Raw genomic sequence first — 21,508 nt, 5'->3', positions numbered from 1 at the left:
GGAATGTCACATTCTCTAATGAACATGCAGGAAGGGGGTCAAACACGCCAGTAGCTTCTTACGAGTGGATGGCAAAAGCTGCAGGGCTGAGCTGCTGATGAAATGCTGAAGGTTCTGAGCAGACGATCCGCCCCAGCAGGACAGGGCTTATCCCAGGGATTCCCAGATGACTCCATATTCATTATTCTGAATTTTGTTTACTTGGCCCACCTTTCCAATTACCTATCAGAATGTGCAAATCCTCCCTCCCTGCTTATCAGCCACACTCTGGAGATTAGGGAACGGGGTAATGACCCTCATTATCAATACCACAGCCCCCATGGGTCCTCTTCCCTGGACTGGTGAGAACACTCCCTCTGCTTCATAGATTTAGTACCCATAGCCTAGAAGGCACGTTACCATCCAAGCCTTTAACATTTTCTGTCTAGAACAAGGTGATCCTAAAGAAAGGCCAAGGGGATCTTATGAGCTCAGGATAACTGTCTCCAACAGAAGGGAGGCAGTTGAGGATGTGCTCCCAGGTGAAATCAGGGCACAGGGGAACAGTGTTACTGCATACACAGTGTTATCACACACTTGGGCTTCAGCAGGTTTAGACTGTCCTGGAAGTGTATACAAGATACAGCATTGCTTTGGGGAAGTTGACCAGGGGTTAGGTGTCAGCCTAGGAGAGACACTTCTCACCATCTTTACTGTCTGTATTTTTTTCTTTTCTTTTCTTTTTCTGAGACAGGGTCTCACTCTGTCATCCAGCCTGGAGTGCAGTGGTGCGATCATGGCTCACTGCAACCTCTCCCTCCTGGGCTCAAGGTATCCTCCTGCCTCAGCCTCCCGAGTTGCTGGGACCACAGGTGCATGCCACTACGCATGGCTAATTTTTTTTTTTTATTTTATTTGTTTATTTATTTTTTATCCTGGGAGGGGCTGGGTTTGGCCTTAGCATGCCCCAGTGTGAATGCCACGATGAGAAGATGCTGTAACAACTCAGAGCACACCATAGACAGACACTCCTGTCTGCTTCTTGCCCCTTCCTCACTTTTTTTTTTTTTTTTTTTAGTGGTGTGATTATGGGAGGCATTATTTTATTTGCTCCACAATAAATGTAATTTTTTAAATTAACAAAAACAAATAAAATCATTAGATTTGTGCTGAGTGACTTACATTCCCACATTCTTCTGGATGTTGAGAGGCAAACCAATAATTGCTATTGTCAAAGAGGCACTAACTTACCTATAAGTCACACATTAATGATATAAATGAAGTATGTAACTAAGAAGTAATTTTACAGTTAACAAAAATACAGTATGGATACAACATTATATTTTCTAGGGGAAAAAACACAGTAGTGCATCTGGAATGCCTAATAAAACAAAAACATCAGAGTCCTCAAACTGATCCATGATATTCTACAAGTCAAGGTTTTGAAATCTTTTTTTTTTTTTTTTTTTTGAAAAAGAATAAAGAAGAGGAAGAAAGAGAAAGAGGAAGAGGGAGAGAGAAAGAATGGGGGTATTGCTTTATTGCCCGGGCTAGAATGCAGTCTAAATATGGGTATGCCTATAATTGTCCTTAATAATGGAGACATAAAAGAAAATGAGGGAAGATAATAACAAACAAGGAGCCAGCCAACATTTCGTTTAAACTTCTAAGTTGATATGATGTGGTGCTGATAAATGTATATTTTGTGTATTTAAAGTGGAGAGTTCTATAAATGTTAATTACGTTTACTTGTTCCAGATCTGAGTTCAAGTCCTGGATATCATTGTTAATTTTCTGTCTCATTGATCTGTCTAATATTAATGTTGAAGTCTCCCACTATTATTATGTGGGAGTCTAAGTCTCTTTATTAGTCTTGTATGTCTGCGTATTCCTGTATTGGGTGCGTATATATTTAGGATCTTTAGCTCTTCTTGTTGTTGCATTGATCCTTTTATCATTATAGAATGTCCTTCTTTGCTTCTTTTGATCTTTGTTGCTTTAACGACTATTTTATCAGAGGCAAAAATTGTAACTTCTGCTTTTTATTTATTTATTTTAGCTCTCTGTTTGGTTGGTAAATCTTTCTCCATCCCTTGTTTTGAGTCTTTGTGTATCCTTGAATGTGAGGTGGGTCTGGATGCAGCATACTGATGGGTTTTAGTTTTTTCTTCATTATATTGATGCTCTTTACTTATTGGTATTTTTTAGAAAGGCTGATACTGTTTGTTTCTTTCTATGTGTAGTGGTTCTTTCAGAAGCTCTTGTAAAGCAGGCCTGGTGGTGATGAAATCTCTGAGTGCTTGCTTGTTCACAAAAAACTTTATTTTTCCTTCACTTATGAAGCTTAGTTTGGCTGGATGTGAAATTCTTGGTCGAAAGTTCTTTTCTTTAAGGATGTTGAATATTGGTCCCCAGTCTCTTCTGGCTTGTAGGGTTTCTGCTGAGAGATCTGCTGTAAGTCTGATAGGCTTCCGTTTGTGGGTAACCTGACCTTTCTCTCTGGCTGCCCTTAGTATTTTCTCCTTCATTTCAACCCTGGTGAATCTGACGATTATGTGCCTTGGAGTTGCTCTTCTTGAGGAATATCTTTGTGGTGTTCTCTGTTTTACCTGGAGTTGAATATTATCCTGCCTTACTAGGTTGGGAAAATTTTCCTGAATAATATCCTGAAGCGTATTTTCCAGCTTGGATTCATTCTCTTCGTCACATTCAGGTACACCTATCAAGCGTAGATTAGGTCTTTTCACATAGTCCCATATTTCTTGGAGACTTTGCTCGTTCCTTTTTATCCTTTTTTCTCTAATCTTGTCTTCTTGTTTTATTTCATTGAGTTGGTCTTTGACCTCTGATATCCTTTCTTCTGCTTGATCAGTTCGGCTGTTAAAACTTGTGCATACTTCACGTAGTTCTCGTATTGTGTTTTTCAGCTTCATCAATTCACTTATATTCCTCTCTAAATTGTGTATTCTTGTTAACATTTCGTCAAATCTTTTTTCTTAGTTTCTTTGGATTGGGTTAGAACAAGTTCTTTTAATTCACAGAAGTTTCTCATTATCCACATTTTGAAGCCTGCTTCTGTAATTGGAACACACTCGTTCTCCATCAAGCCTTGTTTCGTTGCTGATGAGGAACTGTGATCACCTGCTGAGGGAGAGGCGTTCTGATCTTGGGTATTCTCAGCCTTTTTTGGCTGTTTTCTTCCCTTCGTTGTAGATTTATCCATCTGTGGTCTTTATAATTACCGTCTTTGTAATTGGGTTTCTGAGTGGACGTCCAACTTACTGATTCTCAGCGCCGAAATCTGAGCAACCCACTGCGCCGACTAAATCAGCGGCATTAAGATTGATGGTGCTTTTCTGACTCTGCACCAAGAACTGAGGCTGCGAGGCGCCAGCAAAACCGCCTCGCCGGTCACAAGAGTCGCGCTGGCGACCCCTGGGGCTCCTCCGCTGGGAATCTCCTGGTGGGTGAGCAACAAGAATTCATGTGAAGGTGTGGCGTCCTCTTGTTCTTTGTGCTTTCACCGGGAGCTACAATCCCGAGCTGCTAGTGGTCAGCCATCTTGGATCTCTCTCCCTAATTTTTAAATTTTTTGTAGAGATGGGGGTCTCACTATGTTGCCCAAGCTGGTCTCAAACTCCTGGAATCAAGCAATCCTCCAGACTCAGCCTCCCAAAGTTCTGGGATTACAGGCGTTGAGCGACCGCACCCTGCCTGCTTTCTTCAACTTTAAAGTTGTGTGTGTTGGCTACCAGTTCTCTTAATGAATATAGGCCTTAATCTAGACTAAAATCTCATGTCTCAAATTTTCCATTTTAAATTTCTTAGCAAAAACGGGATGTGTCCATCTATTCTCTCTCCTTTTCTTTCTTTGGGCAACTACTATTTGAGCACCGATTATTTTCCAGGCACTGTGTTCACCAAAATTACAAGATGCAGTAAGAGGGAGTCCCTTTGCTGAGCCTGTGCTGTATGGGAGCACCAGGGCATATCTCTCTATGATGCCAGGAGAAGGTGCCATCCCACTGTGTTCATGAGGGACCAAGGCCACCCAGAGAATACAGCGATGAGCAAGGCAGCGAGAGGCGGGAGTGGTCAGAACATGATGGGAGGATTTTCACGAAGGAAGTAAATGTTATGCTGAGACTTGCCAGATGAGCTGCGATTTCAAAGGTAAAGAAGAGGTGAAGGGCACACAGGCACGGGAATAAAAATGAGCAAAGAGGTGACCATTCAGGGCCTGTTCTGTGAGAGGTCAGAATGCTGGGGGTGGGGGGCAGTGCAAGGGCAGGACTTGCGATTTGGAAAGCCAAACGGGGACCTGGAGAAGAGCTTCCAGGCAGGGGGAACTTCTGTCTGTGATGGGGGAAGTCATGACAGTGGTTACTGATCAGGGGCAAGATAGGAAGTGTTCTGCATGGGCACGGAAATGGCAGGCTAAGGGTTCCCAGGCAGGCATGGGTCAGAATCAGACCTCCTGTGCAGGGGTCTTAGAGGAGAAAATTTTCAGAAGTATTGAAGCTGTGCGGAAAGACATAAAAGGGTTTTTTCGCAGGAGAAGGAGGCAGAGCGGGTGGAGAAGAAACGACTTTAGAGGAAGATGGAAATAATGACAATTTGATAGAGCTATTGATGTACGTAGTGTTAACTTTGGAGCATTAAATGTTATGATGCTGAGGCTGGACATGGTGGCTCACACCTGTAATTTTAGCACTTTGGGAGGCCGAGGTTGGTGGATCATTTGAGGTCAGGAGTTCGAGACCATCCTGACCAACATGGTGAAACCCCGTCTCTACTAAAAACACAAAAATTAGCCGGGTGTAGTGGTGGGCGCCTGAAGTCCCAGCTACTTGGGAGGCTGAGGCAGGAGAATCACTTGAACCCGGGAAGTGGAGGTTGCAGTGAGCCGAGATCGCGCCACTGAACTCCAGCCTGGGCAACACAGCAAGATTCTGTTTCAAAAATAATAAATAAATAAATAAATAAATGTTATGATGCTGAATTTGCATATAACATGATTATGTTCAGAGTATTTAGGGAGAAAGAAAAGAAACCTCTGTTCACCTGTTCTTACATTCAAATTTTAGAGAAAGCCCAGAAAATACCTCAGGAAAAAAAAAATGTTTTTCTAGTTTTTTCCCATTTGTGTTCTTTTCTCTCATCGCTGGCAATCAGGAAGTGGAGGAATCACCCAGAAGGGCCAGGTTATGATCAGTTGATCAGTTTAATGGAATGATGGGGTTCTTCTCACTGGAATTCTCCAGCAGCCTCCTTGCCTGCTATTGGCCACCTGCTTTTGCCTCTCAAACCTCCTGTGTATAGAATCTTTAACATTCAGATTCCTGGACACTGCCCCCAGCGAAGTCCATTCAGGAGGGCTGAGTTGGGTTCCAGGAATCTGTAGTTACACGGGTTTCTCAGGCGATTCTGGGCAGAAATCACTGCCCCCAGAGACTCCTCCATGGAACAAACAATGAACTGGTGGAAGGTTGGAACTGCCGGAGCAGTGGGTTGTAGAAAAGCTGTCTGGGGCTGAGAGGAGGTGAGGAATGGGGAGCCCATCCCCAAAGCTCAGGGGCAGCTTGCCTTGCAGCTCCATGATGGCCGAGCTGGGCAGGTGGGATAGCTGGGCTTACAAATTAACATCAGATCAGGGAGACAGGAGTGGTCCAGAGAGGACAGAGCAAGAGGAGAAGTTTGGGTTATCTGAAGGCCGCCTGGGTTGGGAGAGACTTTGGTCCTAAGTGCCCCGGTCCTAACAGATATGCACACCAACAAAACAGCTGGCAGTGCAAAGCATCCGCATGCTTACAGAGCATCCGCACAATCACACCCAGAGCATCCACAACATAACATCCCAAAAAATAAAAAAAGTCTTCACAAAATCTTAAAACCCCTAACAATACAGGTTCAGAAACGGTCTGTATTTTTTCCACTTTGGGAATCTTTAATTGAGACAGCTTGGCTAAGTAGTATTCCCTGTTCTCCAAACACCTTCCCTCCCACCAGAGCAGAAGGGGCTATTTTACAATTTTTCAAGCCTGACCTGACCCCAGAGCCAGACTCTCTACTCAGACCCTCAGAGGCCCAGCTCCTTCCTCTGCATGACAAAGGGTGGCTGCCGTCCTTCCTGACAACTAATCAGCCCATTGTAAAAAGTCTCCTAATCCACATTCGAGCTCTTCTTTTGGCCGCTAGCTAATTGCCCAATTATTTTATTTTCCCAGCAATACTTTTCAGGCTGCTGGGAATCCACATTTAGGACCCAGGCCTGTGTCTTGGGGTTAAGAGTCTGAAGGATTTGGCCTTTGTCTCTTTGTCTGTTTCTCACGCCTCCCTGCCCCCCTCCCAGACCCAACCCTGGATTGACTGAGTCCCCAGCTTGCCTGGGAATGACAGATGACCCCACTGGCTTCAGGGGGTCAGGGCAGGACTGGGCACTGGAAATAGTTTGAGGGCATGGAAAGAACTTTGATCTGGGAATGGGAAGACCTGACTTTGTGGGGATACTGATTATTGATCATCGACTGTGTGTGCTTGGGGAACTTGTCTTCTCTCTGAGCCTCAGTTTTCTTTTTTCTTTCTTTTTTTTTGTTGAGACGGAGTTTCGCTCTTGTTGCCCAGGCTGGAGTGCAATGGCGTGATCTTGGCTCACCGCAACCTCCGCCTCCTGGGTTCAGGCAATTCTCCTGCCTCAGCCTCCTGAGTAGCTGCGATTACAGGCACGCGCCACCATGCCCAGCTAGTTTTTTGTAATTTTAGTAGAGACGGGGTTTCACCGTGTTGACCAGGATGGTCTCGATCTCTTGACCTCGTGATCCACCCGCCTCGGCCTCCCAAAGTGCTGCGATTACAGGCTTGAGCCACCGCGCCCGGCCCGGTTTTCTTTTTTCTAAAGCCCGGGGTCAGGAGAGTGGCCTGGATAGTCAGTTTCAGCGCTAAGCTCTCTTTGATTCTACAAACTAGCAGGTGAAAGAAAGAGGGTAAGTCGTCTTGGTGGACAAACTCCTCCATTGGTGCTAAATATTCCCAGGCTCCTCCACCTAAGAGAGGTCCCGTAACGTCAGGAAGGGATCTCAGTTTCCCAATCATGGGTCACTTGCTTAGGCTCCCAGTGGTCCCCAGGGCTACCCTGAGCACCACATCCCAGACACCCATCCCTGCAGGCAGGTCCTTAGAGAGGCTGGATAATGACTGTGTCGTTTCACTTCCTGTTGAGGGCTCTGCTCTGGTTTTGGTCCTGTGCTGAGAGGCTGATCCAGAAATACCAGTAAGACATCTGGGGGAGACGGGGAATCAAGAAGTGGGTGTGTGTGTGTGGGGGGGGTCCCTCCACTTTACTGTCTTCTCTGGAAATGTTTCAATTTGTCTGCTCTGTTACCCCAGGTGTAGAAGGAACTCCTGACTCCCCAGGGACTTCCAGAGGTTCTCAGCCCTGTGGTGGTTCCTAGCTGGGAGAGAGTCCTGAGTGGGCCTCCGCAGGTCAGGGAGCAGCAGCACCAGAGGCCTGGCCTCCCTCAGCCCTGGAGCAGCAGGTCCCTGCTAAACAAGAACAGGGGCCTGCAAGGTCTCATTGTGAGCATCCAGCCTCAGGGAGCTCCCAGTGGGTCTAGATGTTGGGGATTTGGAGAGGGGGTAGTGACATGCAAGGACAGCCTGGGTGTTATATCCTTGGCGCCAGTGATAAGCCACAGGGCTCCTGTCGCCCAGCAGCCAGGGTAGTGGACTATTGCATATTTACCAGCCCAGAACAGCTTCCAGGGACTGAGGCCCACAGGTCCTGGTTTGCCTGTAAATGTGACACTTCTGCACCTTTTGGCCTGACTTAAGACCCAAATGTTTGCATCAAATAAGTCCTTTCCCCGTTAATCACTTGTAAAGAAAAGCAATCACTTCTCTTTTGAAGAAAGCTACCCTTGTCACAGAGAGCAGAAGGTCCTGTTTGGACCGGACACAGTGGTGGGACCTTATATTTCACGAAATGTTCAAACTATGGGAGATGAGTTCCAAGATGGGATTTGAATTCCTCCTTGTGAATTATACAAATTCCATGGAAACACAGATGGGAGAGAACAGGAAAGGGGAACAGAGAAGCAGCTGAGGTCATGATTCTGTGACCACAGGGGTCTCCTTTCCCCACCCCAGGGTCAGCTGTTAGGATTTATGTATTTCCTCTGTGGACACATGTGACCAAATCCCTGTTCCTTCCCTTCAGATACCTTGAGCTCTAGCACCTACTAGCTGGATGACCTTAGGCTAGTCAGGCAACAGTTTTGTTTGTTTGTTTGAGATGGAGTCCTGCTCTGTCGCCCAGGTTGGAGTGCAGTGGCACAATCTCAGCTCACTGCCACCTCTGCCTCCCGGGCTCAAGCGATTCTCCTGACTTAGCCTCCCGAGTACCTGGGACTACAGGCACGTGCCACCACAGCCATCTAATTTTTGTATTTTTAGTAGAGACAGGGTTTCATCATCTTGGCCATCCTGGTCTCAAACTCCTGACCTTGTGATCCACCCGTCTTGGCCTCCCAAAGTGCTAGAATTACAGGTGTGAGCCACTCTGCCGGCCTGTCAGGCAACAGTTTTATGCTCAGTTGCTTCATCTATAAAATGGAAATAATAATGGCAACTTCCTCCTCAAGTTATGGTGACCAGCTACTCGGGAGGCGAAGGCAGGAGAATCACTTGAACCTGGGAGGTAGAGGTTGCAGTGAGCCGAGATCGCCCCATTGTATTCCAGCCTGGGCAATAGAGCTAGACTCTGTCTAAAAAAAAAAAAAAAATTCAGAATAGTGCATGGCCTACAAGCACTATTAGCCATTACAGTTATTATTTATGTTTATCTGTAGAGATGGGGTCTTGCTATGTTGTCCAGACTGGTCTCAAACTCCTAGCCTCAAGTGATCCTCCTGCCTTGGCCTCCCAGAGTGCTGGAATAACAGGCGTGAGTCATACCACAACCAGCCCATTATGATTATTATCAGTATTATTATTATTATTATTATTTTTTTTTTTTTTTTGGAGACGGAGTTTCGCTCTTGTTACCCAGGCTGGAGTGCAATGGCGCGATCTCGGCTCACCGCAACCTCTGCCTCCTGGGCTCAGGCAATTCTCCTGCCTCAGCCTCCTAAGTAGCTGGGATTACAGGCACGCACCACCATGCCCAGCTAACTTTTTTGTATTTTTAGTAGAGACAGGGTTTCACCTTGTTGACCAGGATGGTCTCGATCTCTCGACCTCGTGATCCACCCGCCTCGGCCTCCCAAAGTGCTGGGATTATAGGCTTGAGCCACCGCGCCCGGCCCATCAGTATTATTCTTACTCCTCCCCCTTCTCTGATGCTAAACACTCCCCCAGCACACACATTACTAAAAGCCCCTTCAGACAGCAGAATCATTCTGGGGTGTGCTTTCCCTATTAAGCTGGCAGACTGCCTCATGCCACCAGGACTCAGCTGGAGCCCAGGTCATTTCCAGACACAGAACAAGGGACAGGAATCTAGAAAGCAGAGGCCACAGCTGTCTAGAAGCATGGCCTGTCCAAAGCCACAGGTACTGGGGGCAAATTGAGGTGGGAGCCCCCCTCCCATGCCTCCTCAAACACACATTTTAGACTGGGTTCAAATATGAGACTTCCATATACATATACATATGCAAATGCACATGTATATGGTGGCAATTTGTGCATGAAATCCCTGGGCTTTCATCCCAAAGAAATTCCACCTGTGAGCACCAGAAGATTCCCTCCTCCTCTGCCTGGAATGTTTGAGAACAGAAGCAGGGGGATGACATGAGAGACCTGTCAGTGACACAGCATTCCCACAAAGGAGCCAGAGTACCCCCACTTAGAAGGTGAAGGGGTATCTCCTTGCCCGCTGGCCCCCTCAGCCCAGGGTCCTTGTCCTCTTCCACCATCCTTGCTTACCTTGCATGTGACAGAACATGGGCAAGTGAGGCTGTGGAGATTTGGGAAGAGCTTCCCCCTGCACATCCTCAAATGCCCCATGCCAGCGCCAGGAGGAGATGCCTACAGAGACAGACGCTGCATTTAGCTCCCAAGCCCTCCACTGAGGTTCGTGAGGAGGTCGCTTCTTCAGGCGGAACTCTGACATTCCATCTGAGAGATGCAACTGACGCTGACATCTGCCTCCTAAGGGCTGTGTGAATACACATTCTGAGCTTAGAACAATGACTGGCACATAGTGAGCACTCAGGAAATGTGTGCTATTATCGTTGTTGATAGTTTTAGACAAAGTCATGACCCTGTGAACGCAGATTTCAGGGACTAATCATGATAGGAAACCCTTACAGAGTGTTTACCTGTCACTAGACACTGGGTGGAGTGGCCTGCATGTATTAATGCATTTAATCTTCTTCCTAACCCTATGAAGATGACCTTATGATCATCACCCTCTTCTTGCAGATGGGGAAACTGAGGCACTGAGAAATTAAATAACTAGCTGACAGGTCAAACAGTTAGCAGGTCTCATGTTTGAACCCAGACAGTCTAAAATGTGTGTTTGAGGAGGCATGGGGGGGCTCCCACCTCAGTCTGCCCCCAGTACCTGTGGCTTTGGACAGGCCATGCCTCCGGGCAGCTCTGGCCTCTGCTTTCTAGGTTTCTGTCCCTCGTCTGTGTCTGGAAATGACCTGGGCTCCAGCTGAGTGCTGGTGACATGAACCAGCCAGCCAGCTAACTGGGGAGAGCTCACCCCAGAATGATTCTGCTGTCTGAAGGGGAGACTCCCATACTGTGGTCATGTGATTGCAAAGGTACTCGCAGAAATTGCTGTTCTGGGAGTCCCAGAAAGAGTACAGCTGCAAGATTTGTGTCCTGACAGTGTCTGGCATCCTCTATCATGGGGGGAGGACAAGGACAGTGAGACAACCCTGAGGGACCCCTGGTGCAGGGAGAGGCAAAGGGTGTGCAAGGACTGAGGGTTGGAGGGAGGTGACCAAGGGGCTTCTGTGAACGTAGCCAGAACCAGCAGGACGGCAGAGTCTTCCCTGCCCTTCCTTTATGATGCGCAAACCTGGACCCAGGCCAGCCTCCAGAAGAGACTTAAGAGCTTTAAGTAGCTGGCTAGCAGGACTTTCTTTTTCACTGAACAGCCTCACTTTTTCAGGGAACAGAGCTGGGGTAAGGACAGGGAAATTCAACAGGCACTAAAAATATTGTTAAGCTGCTGAAAGCACAGCCAGAGGCCTCAAGCCTGGGTGGCATCAGACAGCCCTGTCCTTTCTAGACAGCCCCCTCCTCCAGGCTCAGGGACCTGTCTAGCTGTGAGCTCCCAGGAGGTCCCAGGGGTGTGACCTCCCTGCCTCCCTCCCTCCCTTTCTCCCTCCCTCTTCTCTTTACCCCAGGCCAGCCCAGGGCTGGCTATAAAGCTGCCCAGGCCTGGCTCTCAGCACACCCAGCTGCCTGAGACCCTCCTTCCACCTCCTTAGAGGACAGCCCCACTCTGCCCCCCACTCCTTCAGGGCAGCACCATGCAGCCCCTGTGGCTCTGCTGGGCACTCTGGGTGCTGCCCCTGGCTGGCCCCGGGGCAACCCTGACCGGGGAGCAGCTCCTGGACAGCCTGCTGCAACAGCTGCAGCTCAGCGAGGTGCCCGTCCTGGACAGGGCCGACATGGAGGAGCTGGCCATCCCCACCCACGTGAGGGCCCAGTACGTGGCCCTGCTGCAGCGCAGCCACAGGGACCGCTCCCAAGGGAAGAGGTTCAGCCAGAGCTTCCGAGGTGAGGCCCTCCCTCCCTGCTGCCCCCCTGGTGGTGGGAGGCTGGCTGGTCGTGCCCACTCCAGTGGTGTCAAAGGGCCCCTGGTCTTTTGGGACTCGGTGGGAGACTGTGTGGGGGCCACAGTGCAAGGGGCAGTGAGGATGGGCCGGGCCTGGGTCCGGGGTCTCCAGCTGTGCACTGAGGGTCCCGTTTGTCCCCCAAGGTGCACCAGGCTGGAGCTGCTGAAGAAACCAAGGCATGGGAGAAGGGGAGGGTAGAGGAGAGAAAGCGGAGCTGGGGGAGCGGCTGAGTGTGTGCCTCAAAGCGCTTGGTGCAGCGGGACACCTGGGTCTGTTTTCACACTGCCACTCTGGTCTGAGCCCGATCTTGAGTAAATGGCTTTAAATCCCTGTCTCTGCCATGTGCTCCTCTGGAACGGGAGTATGACTTCGTCTTAGCCATCTCCCAGCTTCGTTAGCATCAAAGTGAGTCCTTGTGGATAGAAGCATGTTGGGATAACTGAAAAATACCTACGGGAAATACCTGGGTTATACTTGGCTGTCAGGGGTGCACCTGGGCCTGAATCCTCCTGCAGCCTCTCACCTCCCCAGCTCCTCAGTGCCCAGAGCTAGACCCCAGGCCAGGCACCTGGGTGAGGATTCTGCTCTCAGCCTCTCAGCTGCGGCAGGCTTGCTAGCACAGGTCCCGCAGGCGTCCCCGCCTGCCAGATGGAGATTGTTACTAAACAACCCCAGATTCAAGGGAGATTTTTAAACTGGGTTTGCCCCAGAGATACAACAGGGACCTGTGTCTCCTGGTCTGGCTGCCAGCTCAGTGGCCCTGCCACCCTCAGGGCTCCCCTGGAGTCCGGGGAGGCCCTGCTGACCCCGCTGACCCCGCTCTTGTCCGCAGAGGTGGCCGGCAGGTTCCTGGCGTCCGAGGCCAGCACGCACCTGCTGGTGTTCAGCATGGAGCAGCGGCTGCCGCCCAACCGCGAGCTGGTGCAGGCCGTGCTGCGGCTCTTCCAGGAGCCGGTCCCGAGGACCGCGCCGCACAGGCACGGGCGGCTGTCCCCGCGCAGCGACCGGGCCCGGGTCACCGTCGAGTGGCTGAGCGTCCGCGACGACGGCTCCAACCGCACCTCCCTCATCGACTCCAGGTGGGGGTCGCGCGGAAGCGCAGAGCAGGGCGAGGGGGCTGCTCGGCCCGGCTTGGGGGCGGGGACGCGCGGGGCGGCGCGGGGTCCTCAGCCCGTTCCAGTCCCCGCCCTCACGCGGCGCTGGGTCTCCGTGTCGTGTGTGTCGTGTCCTCAGGCTGGTGTCCGTCCACGAGAGCGGCTGGAAGGCCTTCGACGTAACCGAAGCCGTGAACTTCTGGCAGCAGCTGAGTCGGCCCCGGCAGCCGCTGCTGCTGCAGGTGTCGGTGCAGAGGGAGCACCTGGGCCCTGGGGCGTCGGAAGCCCACAGGCTGGTCCGCTTCGCCTCTCAGGGGACGCCGGCGGGGCGTGGGGAGCCCCAGCTGGAGCTGCACACCCTGGACCTCAGGGACTACGGGTAGGTGTCGGACTGGGGAGACCAGAGACAAGCAGCCACTGGGTCGTCCAGACCCCTGTCCCTAGGACTGGCTGGGTGACCGGATGGCTGGGTTGGGGGTGGGAGGACAGCGGTGCATACTGTCCCAGGATGCCACCGGTTGTCCACTACATGTCAGGGTTTCTAATGGTAGAAATTGTGTTATTCAGGCCGGGCACAGTGGCTCAGGCCTGTAATCCCAACACTTTGGGAAGGCGAGACCGGTGAATCACCTGAGGTCAGGAGTTCCAGACCAGCCTGGGTGACATGGTGAAACCCCGTCTCTACTAAAAATGCAAAAATTAGCTGGGCATCATGGCAGGTGCTTGTAATCCCATCTACTCAGGAGGCTGAGGCAGGAGAATTGCTTGAACCCAGGAGGCAGAGGCTGCAGTGAGCTGAGATGGCAACATTGCACTCCAGCCTGGGCAACAAGAGCAAAACCCATCTCAAAACAAATAAATAAATAAATAAAAAGGCCAGGCACGGTGACTCACGCCTGTGATCCCAACAGTTTGGGAGGGCGAGACTGGCGAATCACCTGAGGTCAGGAGTTCCAGACCAGCCTGGCTAACAGGGTGAAACCCCTGTCTCTATTAAAGAAGGAAGGGAGGGAGGGAGGGAGGGAGGGAGGGAGGAAGGAAGTTGTATTATTCATTTTATTGAAAAATGTATTTGATAATTTTTAATGGATTTTTATGTTGCCATTGACTCATACACACAATTGTAATTATCTACTTTCACTTTACCCTTCTCCATGATTAAGTCTTTGAAAAATCCTACCTTTAGTTGTTGCTAAGGATGAACAACTTTCCTCCTGCTTTGATGAATTCTTTTCTCATGGACAAATTAGCTCTCTGGAGCAGACAGGGCTGCGTAGCACAGTGGTTAAGAAGAAGCCTTGGAACCAGACCTGGCTTCCATCTAGCTCTGCCTTCTGCTGGCTGCAGGTCCTCTGGCACATCACCAAACACTCTGGGTCTCAGTGGCCTCAGGTGAAATGCGGATAATGGTGGAACCTACCTGAGGATGAAATGCAGACATAACCTGAGATAATACATGTAAAGTACCTAGTTCAATGTCTGGCCTATTAGGAGACCTTTAATTAATAGTAGCTGATTTATTATTTATGTTTCAGATATGTTTATTAATTCATCTTCTCATAAATATCCAGCTTTTAGAACACAGTGAGAGCTGGAACTCCCAGGCACCCACTAAGCTGTACCCTAGGATTTCTGACCTCAGCCTTCCCAGCTGACCTCTGACCCTGCCTGTTCTTGCCCCCACAGAGCTCAGGGTGACTGTGACCCTGAAGCACCAGTGACCGAGGGCACCCGCTGCTGCCGCCAGGAAATGTACATTGATCTGCAGGGAATGAAGTGGGCGGAGAACTGGGTGCTGGAGCCCCCGGGCTTCCTGGCTTATGAGTGTGTGGGCACCTGCCAGCAGCCCCCGGAGGCCCTGGCCTTCCAGTGGCCGGTTCTGGGGCCACGACAGTGCATCGCCTCAGAGACTGCCTCACTGCCCATGATTGTCAGCATCAAGGAGGGAGGCAGGACCAGGCCCCAGGTGGTCAGCCTGCCCAACATGAGGGTGCAGAAGTGCAGCTGTGCCTCGGATGGGGCGCTGGTGCCAAGGAGGCTCCAGCCGTAGGCACCTGGTGTAACCACTGAGCCTTGTAACTGAACATGTGCATAGAAGTGGTCTTAATGTAGGTATTAATTTTAAACTTAGCAAGTTACCTCCCTCCCAATTTAGTGCTCCTGTATGACCTTTGCCCTGTGTCCTTCCCTCTCCCGTCTTTCCTGTCCATCGCCCATCCTAAGCACTTACGTGAGTAAATAATGCAGCTCAGATGCTGAGCGCTAGTGGGAAATGCTGGCCTGCTGATTAGAAGATACAGCTGAGCAATGCACAGATTGTCAACTGGGAGAGTCTGTTCTCTGGCAAATTCTTAACTGAGTCTGGAACAATACCCTATGATTAGAACTGGGGAAATAGAACTGATTTGCTCTCTTATATGAAGAATTAAAATCCCCAAATCTCTATTTCCCCAAAATACTGGCCCATTCTGGTCTTTTGTAAACATACCTATGCCCCTGTTCCCCTGAAAGGTGCTAAGAGGAAGGATGAAGGGCTTCAGGTTGGGCACAGTGGACAGGGAGTCGGGATGCCTGGTTTCTGGATCTGACAGGGCCATAAGCTAGAACCTCAAACAAACACAGGAGGCTTTAGGTCATCATTTCCTCTTAAAAAGGAGGAGCTGGGCTTCAGCTCTAAGACTTCATTGTCTTGGGGATCAGACAGCCCCTACCTGCCCCCTGCCCACCCCTCTGGAGACCGAGCCTTGCCTGTGGACATTTAGATCATGTCCCCCACTGTCTTTGAGAACTTGTCACCAGAAACCATATGTATTTCTGTGTTTTTGTTAATTTAGGCAAAGCAATTGAATGTAGATACTCAGAAGAAATAAAAAGTGATGTTTTACTCTGTATCTCTGTATTTAATCTCCAGGAGCAATAATGGGGAATGAGAGCAACATAATGATCTGAAGAAAGGACCCCCAACTTCTAGGGAGCACTGAAGACTATAACAACTAAATTTAGATGAGGTTTTCATTTATGATATTTCTATTTTCCCACACAACTCTCATTCCAAAAATAGTAAACAATCACTCACATATGACTCCTCTTTAGTATACGTGCTGCCAAACTGAGCACTGCAGCCTCTTTTTTTTTTTTTTTTTTTTTTTGAGACAGTCTCTCTTTGTCACCCAGGCTGGAGTGCGGCAGTACAATCTTGGCTCACTGCAACCTCTATCTCTCAGGTTCAAGCAATTCTCATGCCTCAGCCTCCAGAGTAGCTTTGATTACAGGAGTGTGTCACCATGCCTGGCTATTTTTTTTTTTTTTTTTTTTGAAATGGTGTCTTGCTCTGTTGCCCATGCCAGAGTACAGTGGTACGATCTCAGCTCACTGCAACCTCTGCCTCCCAGGTTCAAGCAATTTTCCTGCCTCAGGCTCCAGAATAGCTGGGACTATAGGCGTGCACCACCATGGCCAGCTAATATTTTAATTTTTTTTTTTTAATAGTAAAGATGGGGTTTTACTATCTTGGTCAAGCTGGTCTTGAACTCCTGACCTCAGATGATCTGCCTGCCTCGGCCTCCCAAACTGCTGGGATTATAGGCATGAGCCACTGCACCCAGCCTAATTTTTTTTTTTTTTTGAGTCAGAGTCTCGCTCTGTCACCTAGGCTGGAGTGCAATGGCGCTAGCGTGGCTCACTGAAACCTCTGCCTCCTGGATTCAAGTGATTCTCCTGCCTCACCTTCCCAGGTAGCTGGGATTATAGGTGCCCACCACCATGTCCAGCGAATTTTAAAAAATATTTTTAGTAGAGATGGGGTTTCACCATATTGGTCAGGCTGGTCTCTTGGCCAGGCTGGTCTTGAACTCTAGATCTCAAGTGATCTGCCTACCTCACCCTCCCAAAGTGCTGGGATTATAGGCATGAGCCACTGTGCCCAGCCTGCCTCCTCTTTAGAAAGCACTGTAACAACTAATAGTGGTGATGGGCAACAGGGGTTGACAGTAGGGTGGTAAGCAAGCTAACGTTTCTTGAGCATTCACTATGAATCAGGGAGCTGGGCTAGGCATTGACACATAAGTCACTTAATTCTTGCAGCTATCCCATGAAGTAGGTATCATTATTCCTATTTTTTAGATGAAGAAACAGCCTGAGGTAATGCAAGTGTGTTGAATCTCTTCCATAGAATGGATTATAAACACCTTCCCATGCCAGTCCCCCATAAGCTGCTCTGCTGATGACACAGGCATTCGGTTAAAATGTCATTGGGAGCTATCTTATCCAATTCCCCTCCATTTAGCTTTCCCATTCAGCTGGGTTTCCTTATGCTTGTCTGTGGAGAAAGTTATACAGTCATGTACCACAGAATGATGGTTTGGTCAATGACAAACCACATATACAATGGTGGTCCCATAAGATTACAATGGAGCTGAAAAATTGCTATAGTCCAGTGACATAAAAGTCATTATAATGTCCTAGCACAACCTCTTACTCATGTGTTTGTGGTGATGCTGATATAAACACACCTACTCTGCTGCCAGTTGTATAAAAACACAGCACATGCTAGGCCTGGTTTGGTGGCTCACACCTGTAATCCCAGCACTTTGGGAGGCTGAGACCGGTGGATCACCTGAGGTCAGGAGTTCAAGACCAGCATGACCAATATGGTGAAACCCTATCTCTACTAAAAATACAAAAATTAGCCAGGTGTGGTGGCACATGCCTTTAGTCTCAGATACTCAGGAGGCTAAGGCAGGAGAACCTGGGAGGTGGAGGTTGCAGTTAGCTGAGAATGTACCACTGCACTTCAGCCTGAGCAAAAATAAAATAAAACATAGTGCATGCAATTATTTACAGTACATAATACTTGATAACTGACTGTTACTGTTATGTATTTACTATACCTTATATTATTTTAGAGTACTCTTTCTACTTATTAAAAAAATAAGTTAACTGTAAAACGGGCTCAGCCTGTAAGCCCAGCCCTTTGGGAGGCCAAGGCAGGTGGATCACGGGGTCAGGAGTTCAAGACCAGCCTGGCCAAGATGGTGAAACCCTGTCTCAACTAAAAAAACAAATTGGTCTCTATGGCCCAGAAAAAAAAGAAAAGAAAAAACAAAAACAAAAATTAGCTGGGTGTGATGGTGGGTGCCTGTAATACTAGCTACTAGGGAGGCTGAGGCCAGGAGAATCATTTGAACTCAGGAGGCAGAGGTTGCAGCAAGCCGAGATCACGCCATTGCACTCCAGCTTGGACAATAAGAGCGAAATTCCATCTCAAAAAAAAAAAAGATAATTTTGAATGTATTAAAAACCACTCATAATTCCACCATCCTAAAGCAAAATTATTTTAGTTTTTGCATATCACCTGTTTACATGCTGCATGAGTACATACTTATTTTAAAAATCAAGGTTTTGGGGCCGGGTGTGGTGGCTCACACTTGTAATTCCAGCAGTTCGGGAGGCCAACGCAGGCAGATCACAAGGTTCAGGAGTTCAAGACCAGCTTGACCAACATAGTGAAACCCCATCTCTACTGAAAATACAAAATTAGCCGGGCATAGTGGTATGTGCCTGTAATCCCAGCTACTCAGGAGGCTGAGGGACGAGAATCACTTGAATCCGAAGGTGGAGGTCGCAGTGAGCTGAGATTGCGCCACTGCACTCCAGTGTGAGTGATACAGCGAGACTCCATCTCAAATAAATAAATAAATAAAATAAGTAGCCAGGCACGGTGGCTCAAGCCTGTAATCCCAGCACTTTGGGAGGTTGGGTGGATCACGAGGTCGAGAGTTCGAGACCATCCTGGTCGACATGGTGAAACCCCGTCTCTACTAAAAAAAAAAAAAAAAAAAAAAAAATCAGCTGGGCATGGTAGCGTGTGCCTGTAATCCCAGCTACTCAGGAGGCTGAGGCAGGAGAATTGCCTGAACCCAGGAGGCGGAGGTTGCGGTGAGCCGAGATCGTGCCATTGCACTCCAGCCTGGGTAACAAGAGCGAAACTCCGTCTCAAAAAAATAAAATAAAATAAGTAAATAAAATAAATCAAGGTTTCGGCCAGTCATGGTGGCTCACACTTATAATCCCAGCACTTTCGGAGGCCAAGACAGGTGGATCACCTCAAGTCAGGAGTTCAAGACCAGCCTGGCCAACATGGTGAAACTCCGTCTCTACTAAAAATACAAAAATTAGCTGGATGTGGTGGTGCACATTTGTAATCCCAGCTATTCAGGAGGCTGGGGCAGGAGAATCACTTGAACCCAGGAGGCAGAGCTTGCAGTGAAACGAGATTGTGCCAGTGCACTGCAACCTGGGTGACATACCAAGACTCCATCTCAAAAAAAAAGGTGTTTTGTTTTTTTTTTTTGAGACAGGGTCTCACTCTATTGCTCAGGCTGGAGTGCAGTGGACGGATCTTAGCTCACTGCAACCTCTGCCTCCCAGGCTCAAGTGATCCTCCCACCTCTGCTTCCCCAGTAGCTGGGACTGTAGGCATGTACCACCACACTGGCTAATTTTTTTTTTTTTTTTTTTTTTTTTGTAGATTCAGGGTTTCACCATGTTGCCCAGGATGGTCTTGAACTTCTGAGAGCTCAAGCAATCCTCCTGCCTCAGCCTTCCAGTGTTGGAATTACAGGCATGAGCCACCACACCGGGCCAAAATCATGTGTTAATGTGCCTATTGCATAGGAAAAGGAAGTGAAGAAAGTTACACTCCAAAAGGGTCACATTGGTTCTAAATCTTTGTATGGTGAGATTTGTTTTTCCATTCGATCTCTTTTTTTTTTTTTTTTTTTTTTTTTTTTTGAGGCAGAGTGTCACTTTGTTTCCCAGGCTGGAGTGCAGTGGCAACCTCTGACTCCTGGGTTCAAGCGATTCTTGTGCATCAGTCACCAGAATAGCTAGAATTACAAGCACAGGCCATAATGCCCAGCTAGTTTTTGTATTTTTAGTGAGACAGGGTTTCGCCACATGGGCTAGGCTGGTCTCAAACTCCTGTTCTCAGATGATTGCCTGCCTTGATCTCCAAAGTGCTGGGACTGCAGGAGAGAGCCACTGCACCCGGCCTTCCATTTGATCTCATTTCTAATTTTTCTAAAATAAACATGGATTATTTATGCAATAACAAAAAGAAATGCAAAAATGCACCCAAAAATGTGCCTCTTTTGAGAGGTTCCTAGGACACAGAGATTGAGGGCCAAGGCGCTTGCCATCTGTTTAGCTGTGAGCAGCGCAGGCTTCTCTCTCACTGCCTAGGTCATCTCAGTTCTTTGGCGAGATAGGCCTGCTGTTTAGAGATAGGCCGGGAGGGAAGCCCTAAGGCCCTAACAGTGAAGAAGCAGAACAAGTAGACAGCAATGAAGCAGCATCCACTTTGTCTGAGACAGCTGGACGGGGCCATCAGGCAGGACTGAGGGGAGTGAAGAGGGAGGCAGGGCACAAACAGCTGAACCTGACTGACTGGCGGATGAGAGGATGGGAGTAGAGGGGTGAAGGTAGGTGGTCCTGGCAGCCTTGTGGACGTGTCTGTTTGGAGACAGCAAAAGGATAGTGGGTGTCCAAGGATACAAGTGTCAGCAGAGACTGAGTATGTGCCATGGCAGGATGGCAATGCAAGGCTGGGGGTGTCCTTTAGGGTGGCTGGGCAGGAACAATGGGCTTCCCCTCTTCTCCCCTCAACTTCAGCTTGGAGGAACTTCACAGGCATCAGATGTGATTGCCTTGGAGACCAAGGCAGCGGCCACAGCACCAAGAAAATGGGCCTTTAGAGTTGGCAAGGTCGTTAAGAGAATAAAATGGGCTTACCTACGTTTAAAATAGGTAACAGGCGGGGGGCAGTGGCTCATGCCTGTAATCCTAACACTGGGTCGCTGAGGAGGGAAGATTGCTTGAGGTCAGGAGTTTAAGATCAACCTAGATCAAAATAGTGAGACCCCCATATCTATTACATATATATAGTATTTGGATTTTTTTTTTGTTTTCTTACTTTGTTTTTATTTTTTGTTGTTTTCTCTTATTTCCATTTTGTATTTTTTAAAATAAAAAATTAAAATATAATAGATAACAAACTTTGAATATATAAACTTTAAACTTTGGAGATGAAAAAATAATAGAGGTCAGGCACGGTGGCTCACACCTGTAATCCCAGTACTTTGGGAGGCCAAGGCAGGTGGATCACGAGGTCAGGAGTTTGAGACCATCCTGGTCAACACGGTGAAACCCTGTCTCTACTAAAAATACAAAAACTTAGGCGTGGTGGTGCGCCTGTAGTCCCACTTACTTGGGAGGCTGAGGCAGCAGAATCGCTTGAACCCGGGAGGCAGAGGTTGCAGTGAGCCAAGATCAATGCCACTGCACTCCAGCCTGGGCGATAGAGTGAGACTCTATCTCGAAAATAATAATAAATAATAGTAGATCAATACTACTACTACTACAAAAAAAACTTTAAGTCCGAACTTAGAAGAGCAAGTAACTTTGCTGCTCCGTCTATTACGTGGCTGGTCCTGCCTGGGGATCAAGCCAACACTGGGGGTCACCAACATGGCCTCCTTTCTTAGGCTTTTGCTATTCTATTTCACCCTGGCTCCTGGAAGTAGAAGTGGGAGCTATCAAGGCAACCAGGTAAGGGATGGGTGTGTATAAGGGGTTGGAAAG

The 21,508-nt window shown here is 48.5% G+C and overlaps 1 protein-coding gene across 1 annotated transcript; it reads left to right on the top strand.

The window, feature by feature from the left end:
- The first annotated feature begins 11,465 nt into the window (after positions 1 to 11,465).
- On the top strand, positions 11,466 to 15,750 carry LOC101028071 (left-right determination factor 1). The gene is made up of 4 exons (XM_003930296.4): positions 11,466 to 11,715; positions 12,607 to 12,853; positions 13,008 to 13,247; positions 14,555 to 15,750. The coding sequence occupies exons 1-4, from the start codon at positions 11,466 to 11,468 to the stop codon at positions 14,916 to 14,918; spliced, it is 1,101 nt and encodes a 366-aa protein (XP_003930345.3). The 3' UTR covers positions 14,919 to 15,750.
- Positions 15,751 to 21,508: the final 5,758 nt, after the last annotated feature.

Source organism: Saimiri boliviensis, chromosome 14, assembly GCF_048565385.1.
Source record: "Saimiri boliviensis isolate mSaiBol1 chromosome 14, mSaiBol1.pri, whole genome shotgun sequence".
In the NCBI taxonomy this organism is placed as follows: domain Eukaryota; kingdom Metazoa; phylum Chordata; class Mammalia; order Primates; family Cebidae; genus Saimiri; species Saimiri boliviensis.
This window is presented reverse-complemented; position numbering and strand designations above follow the sequence as displayed.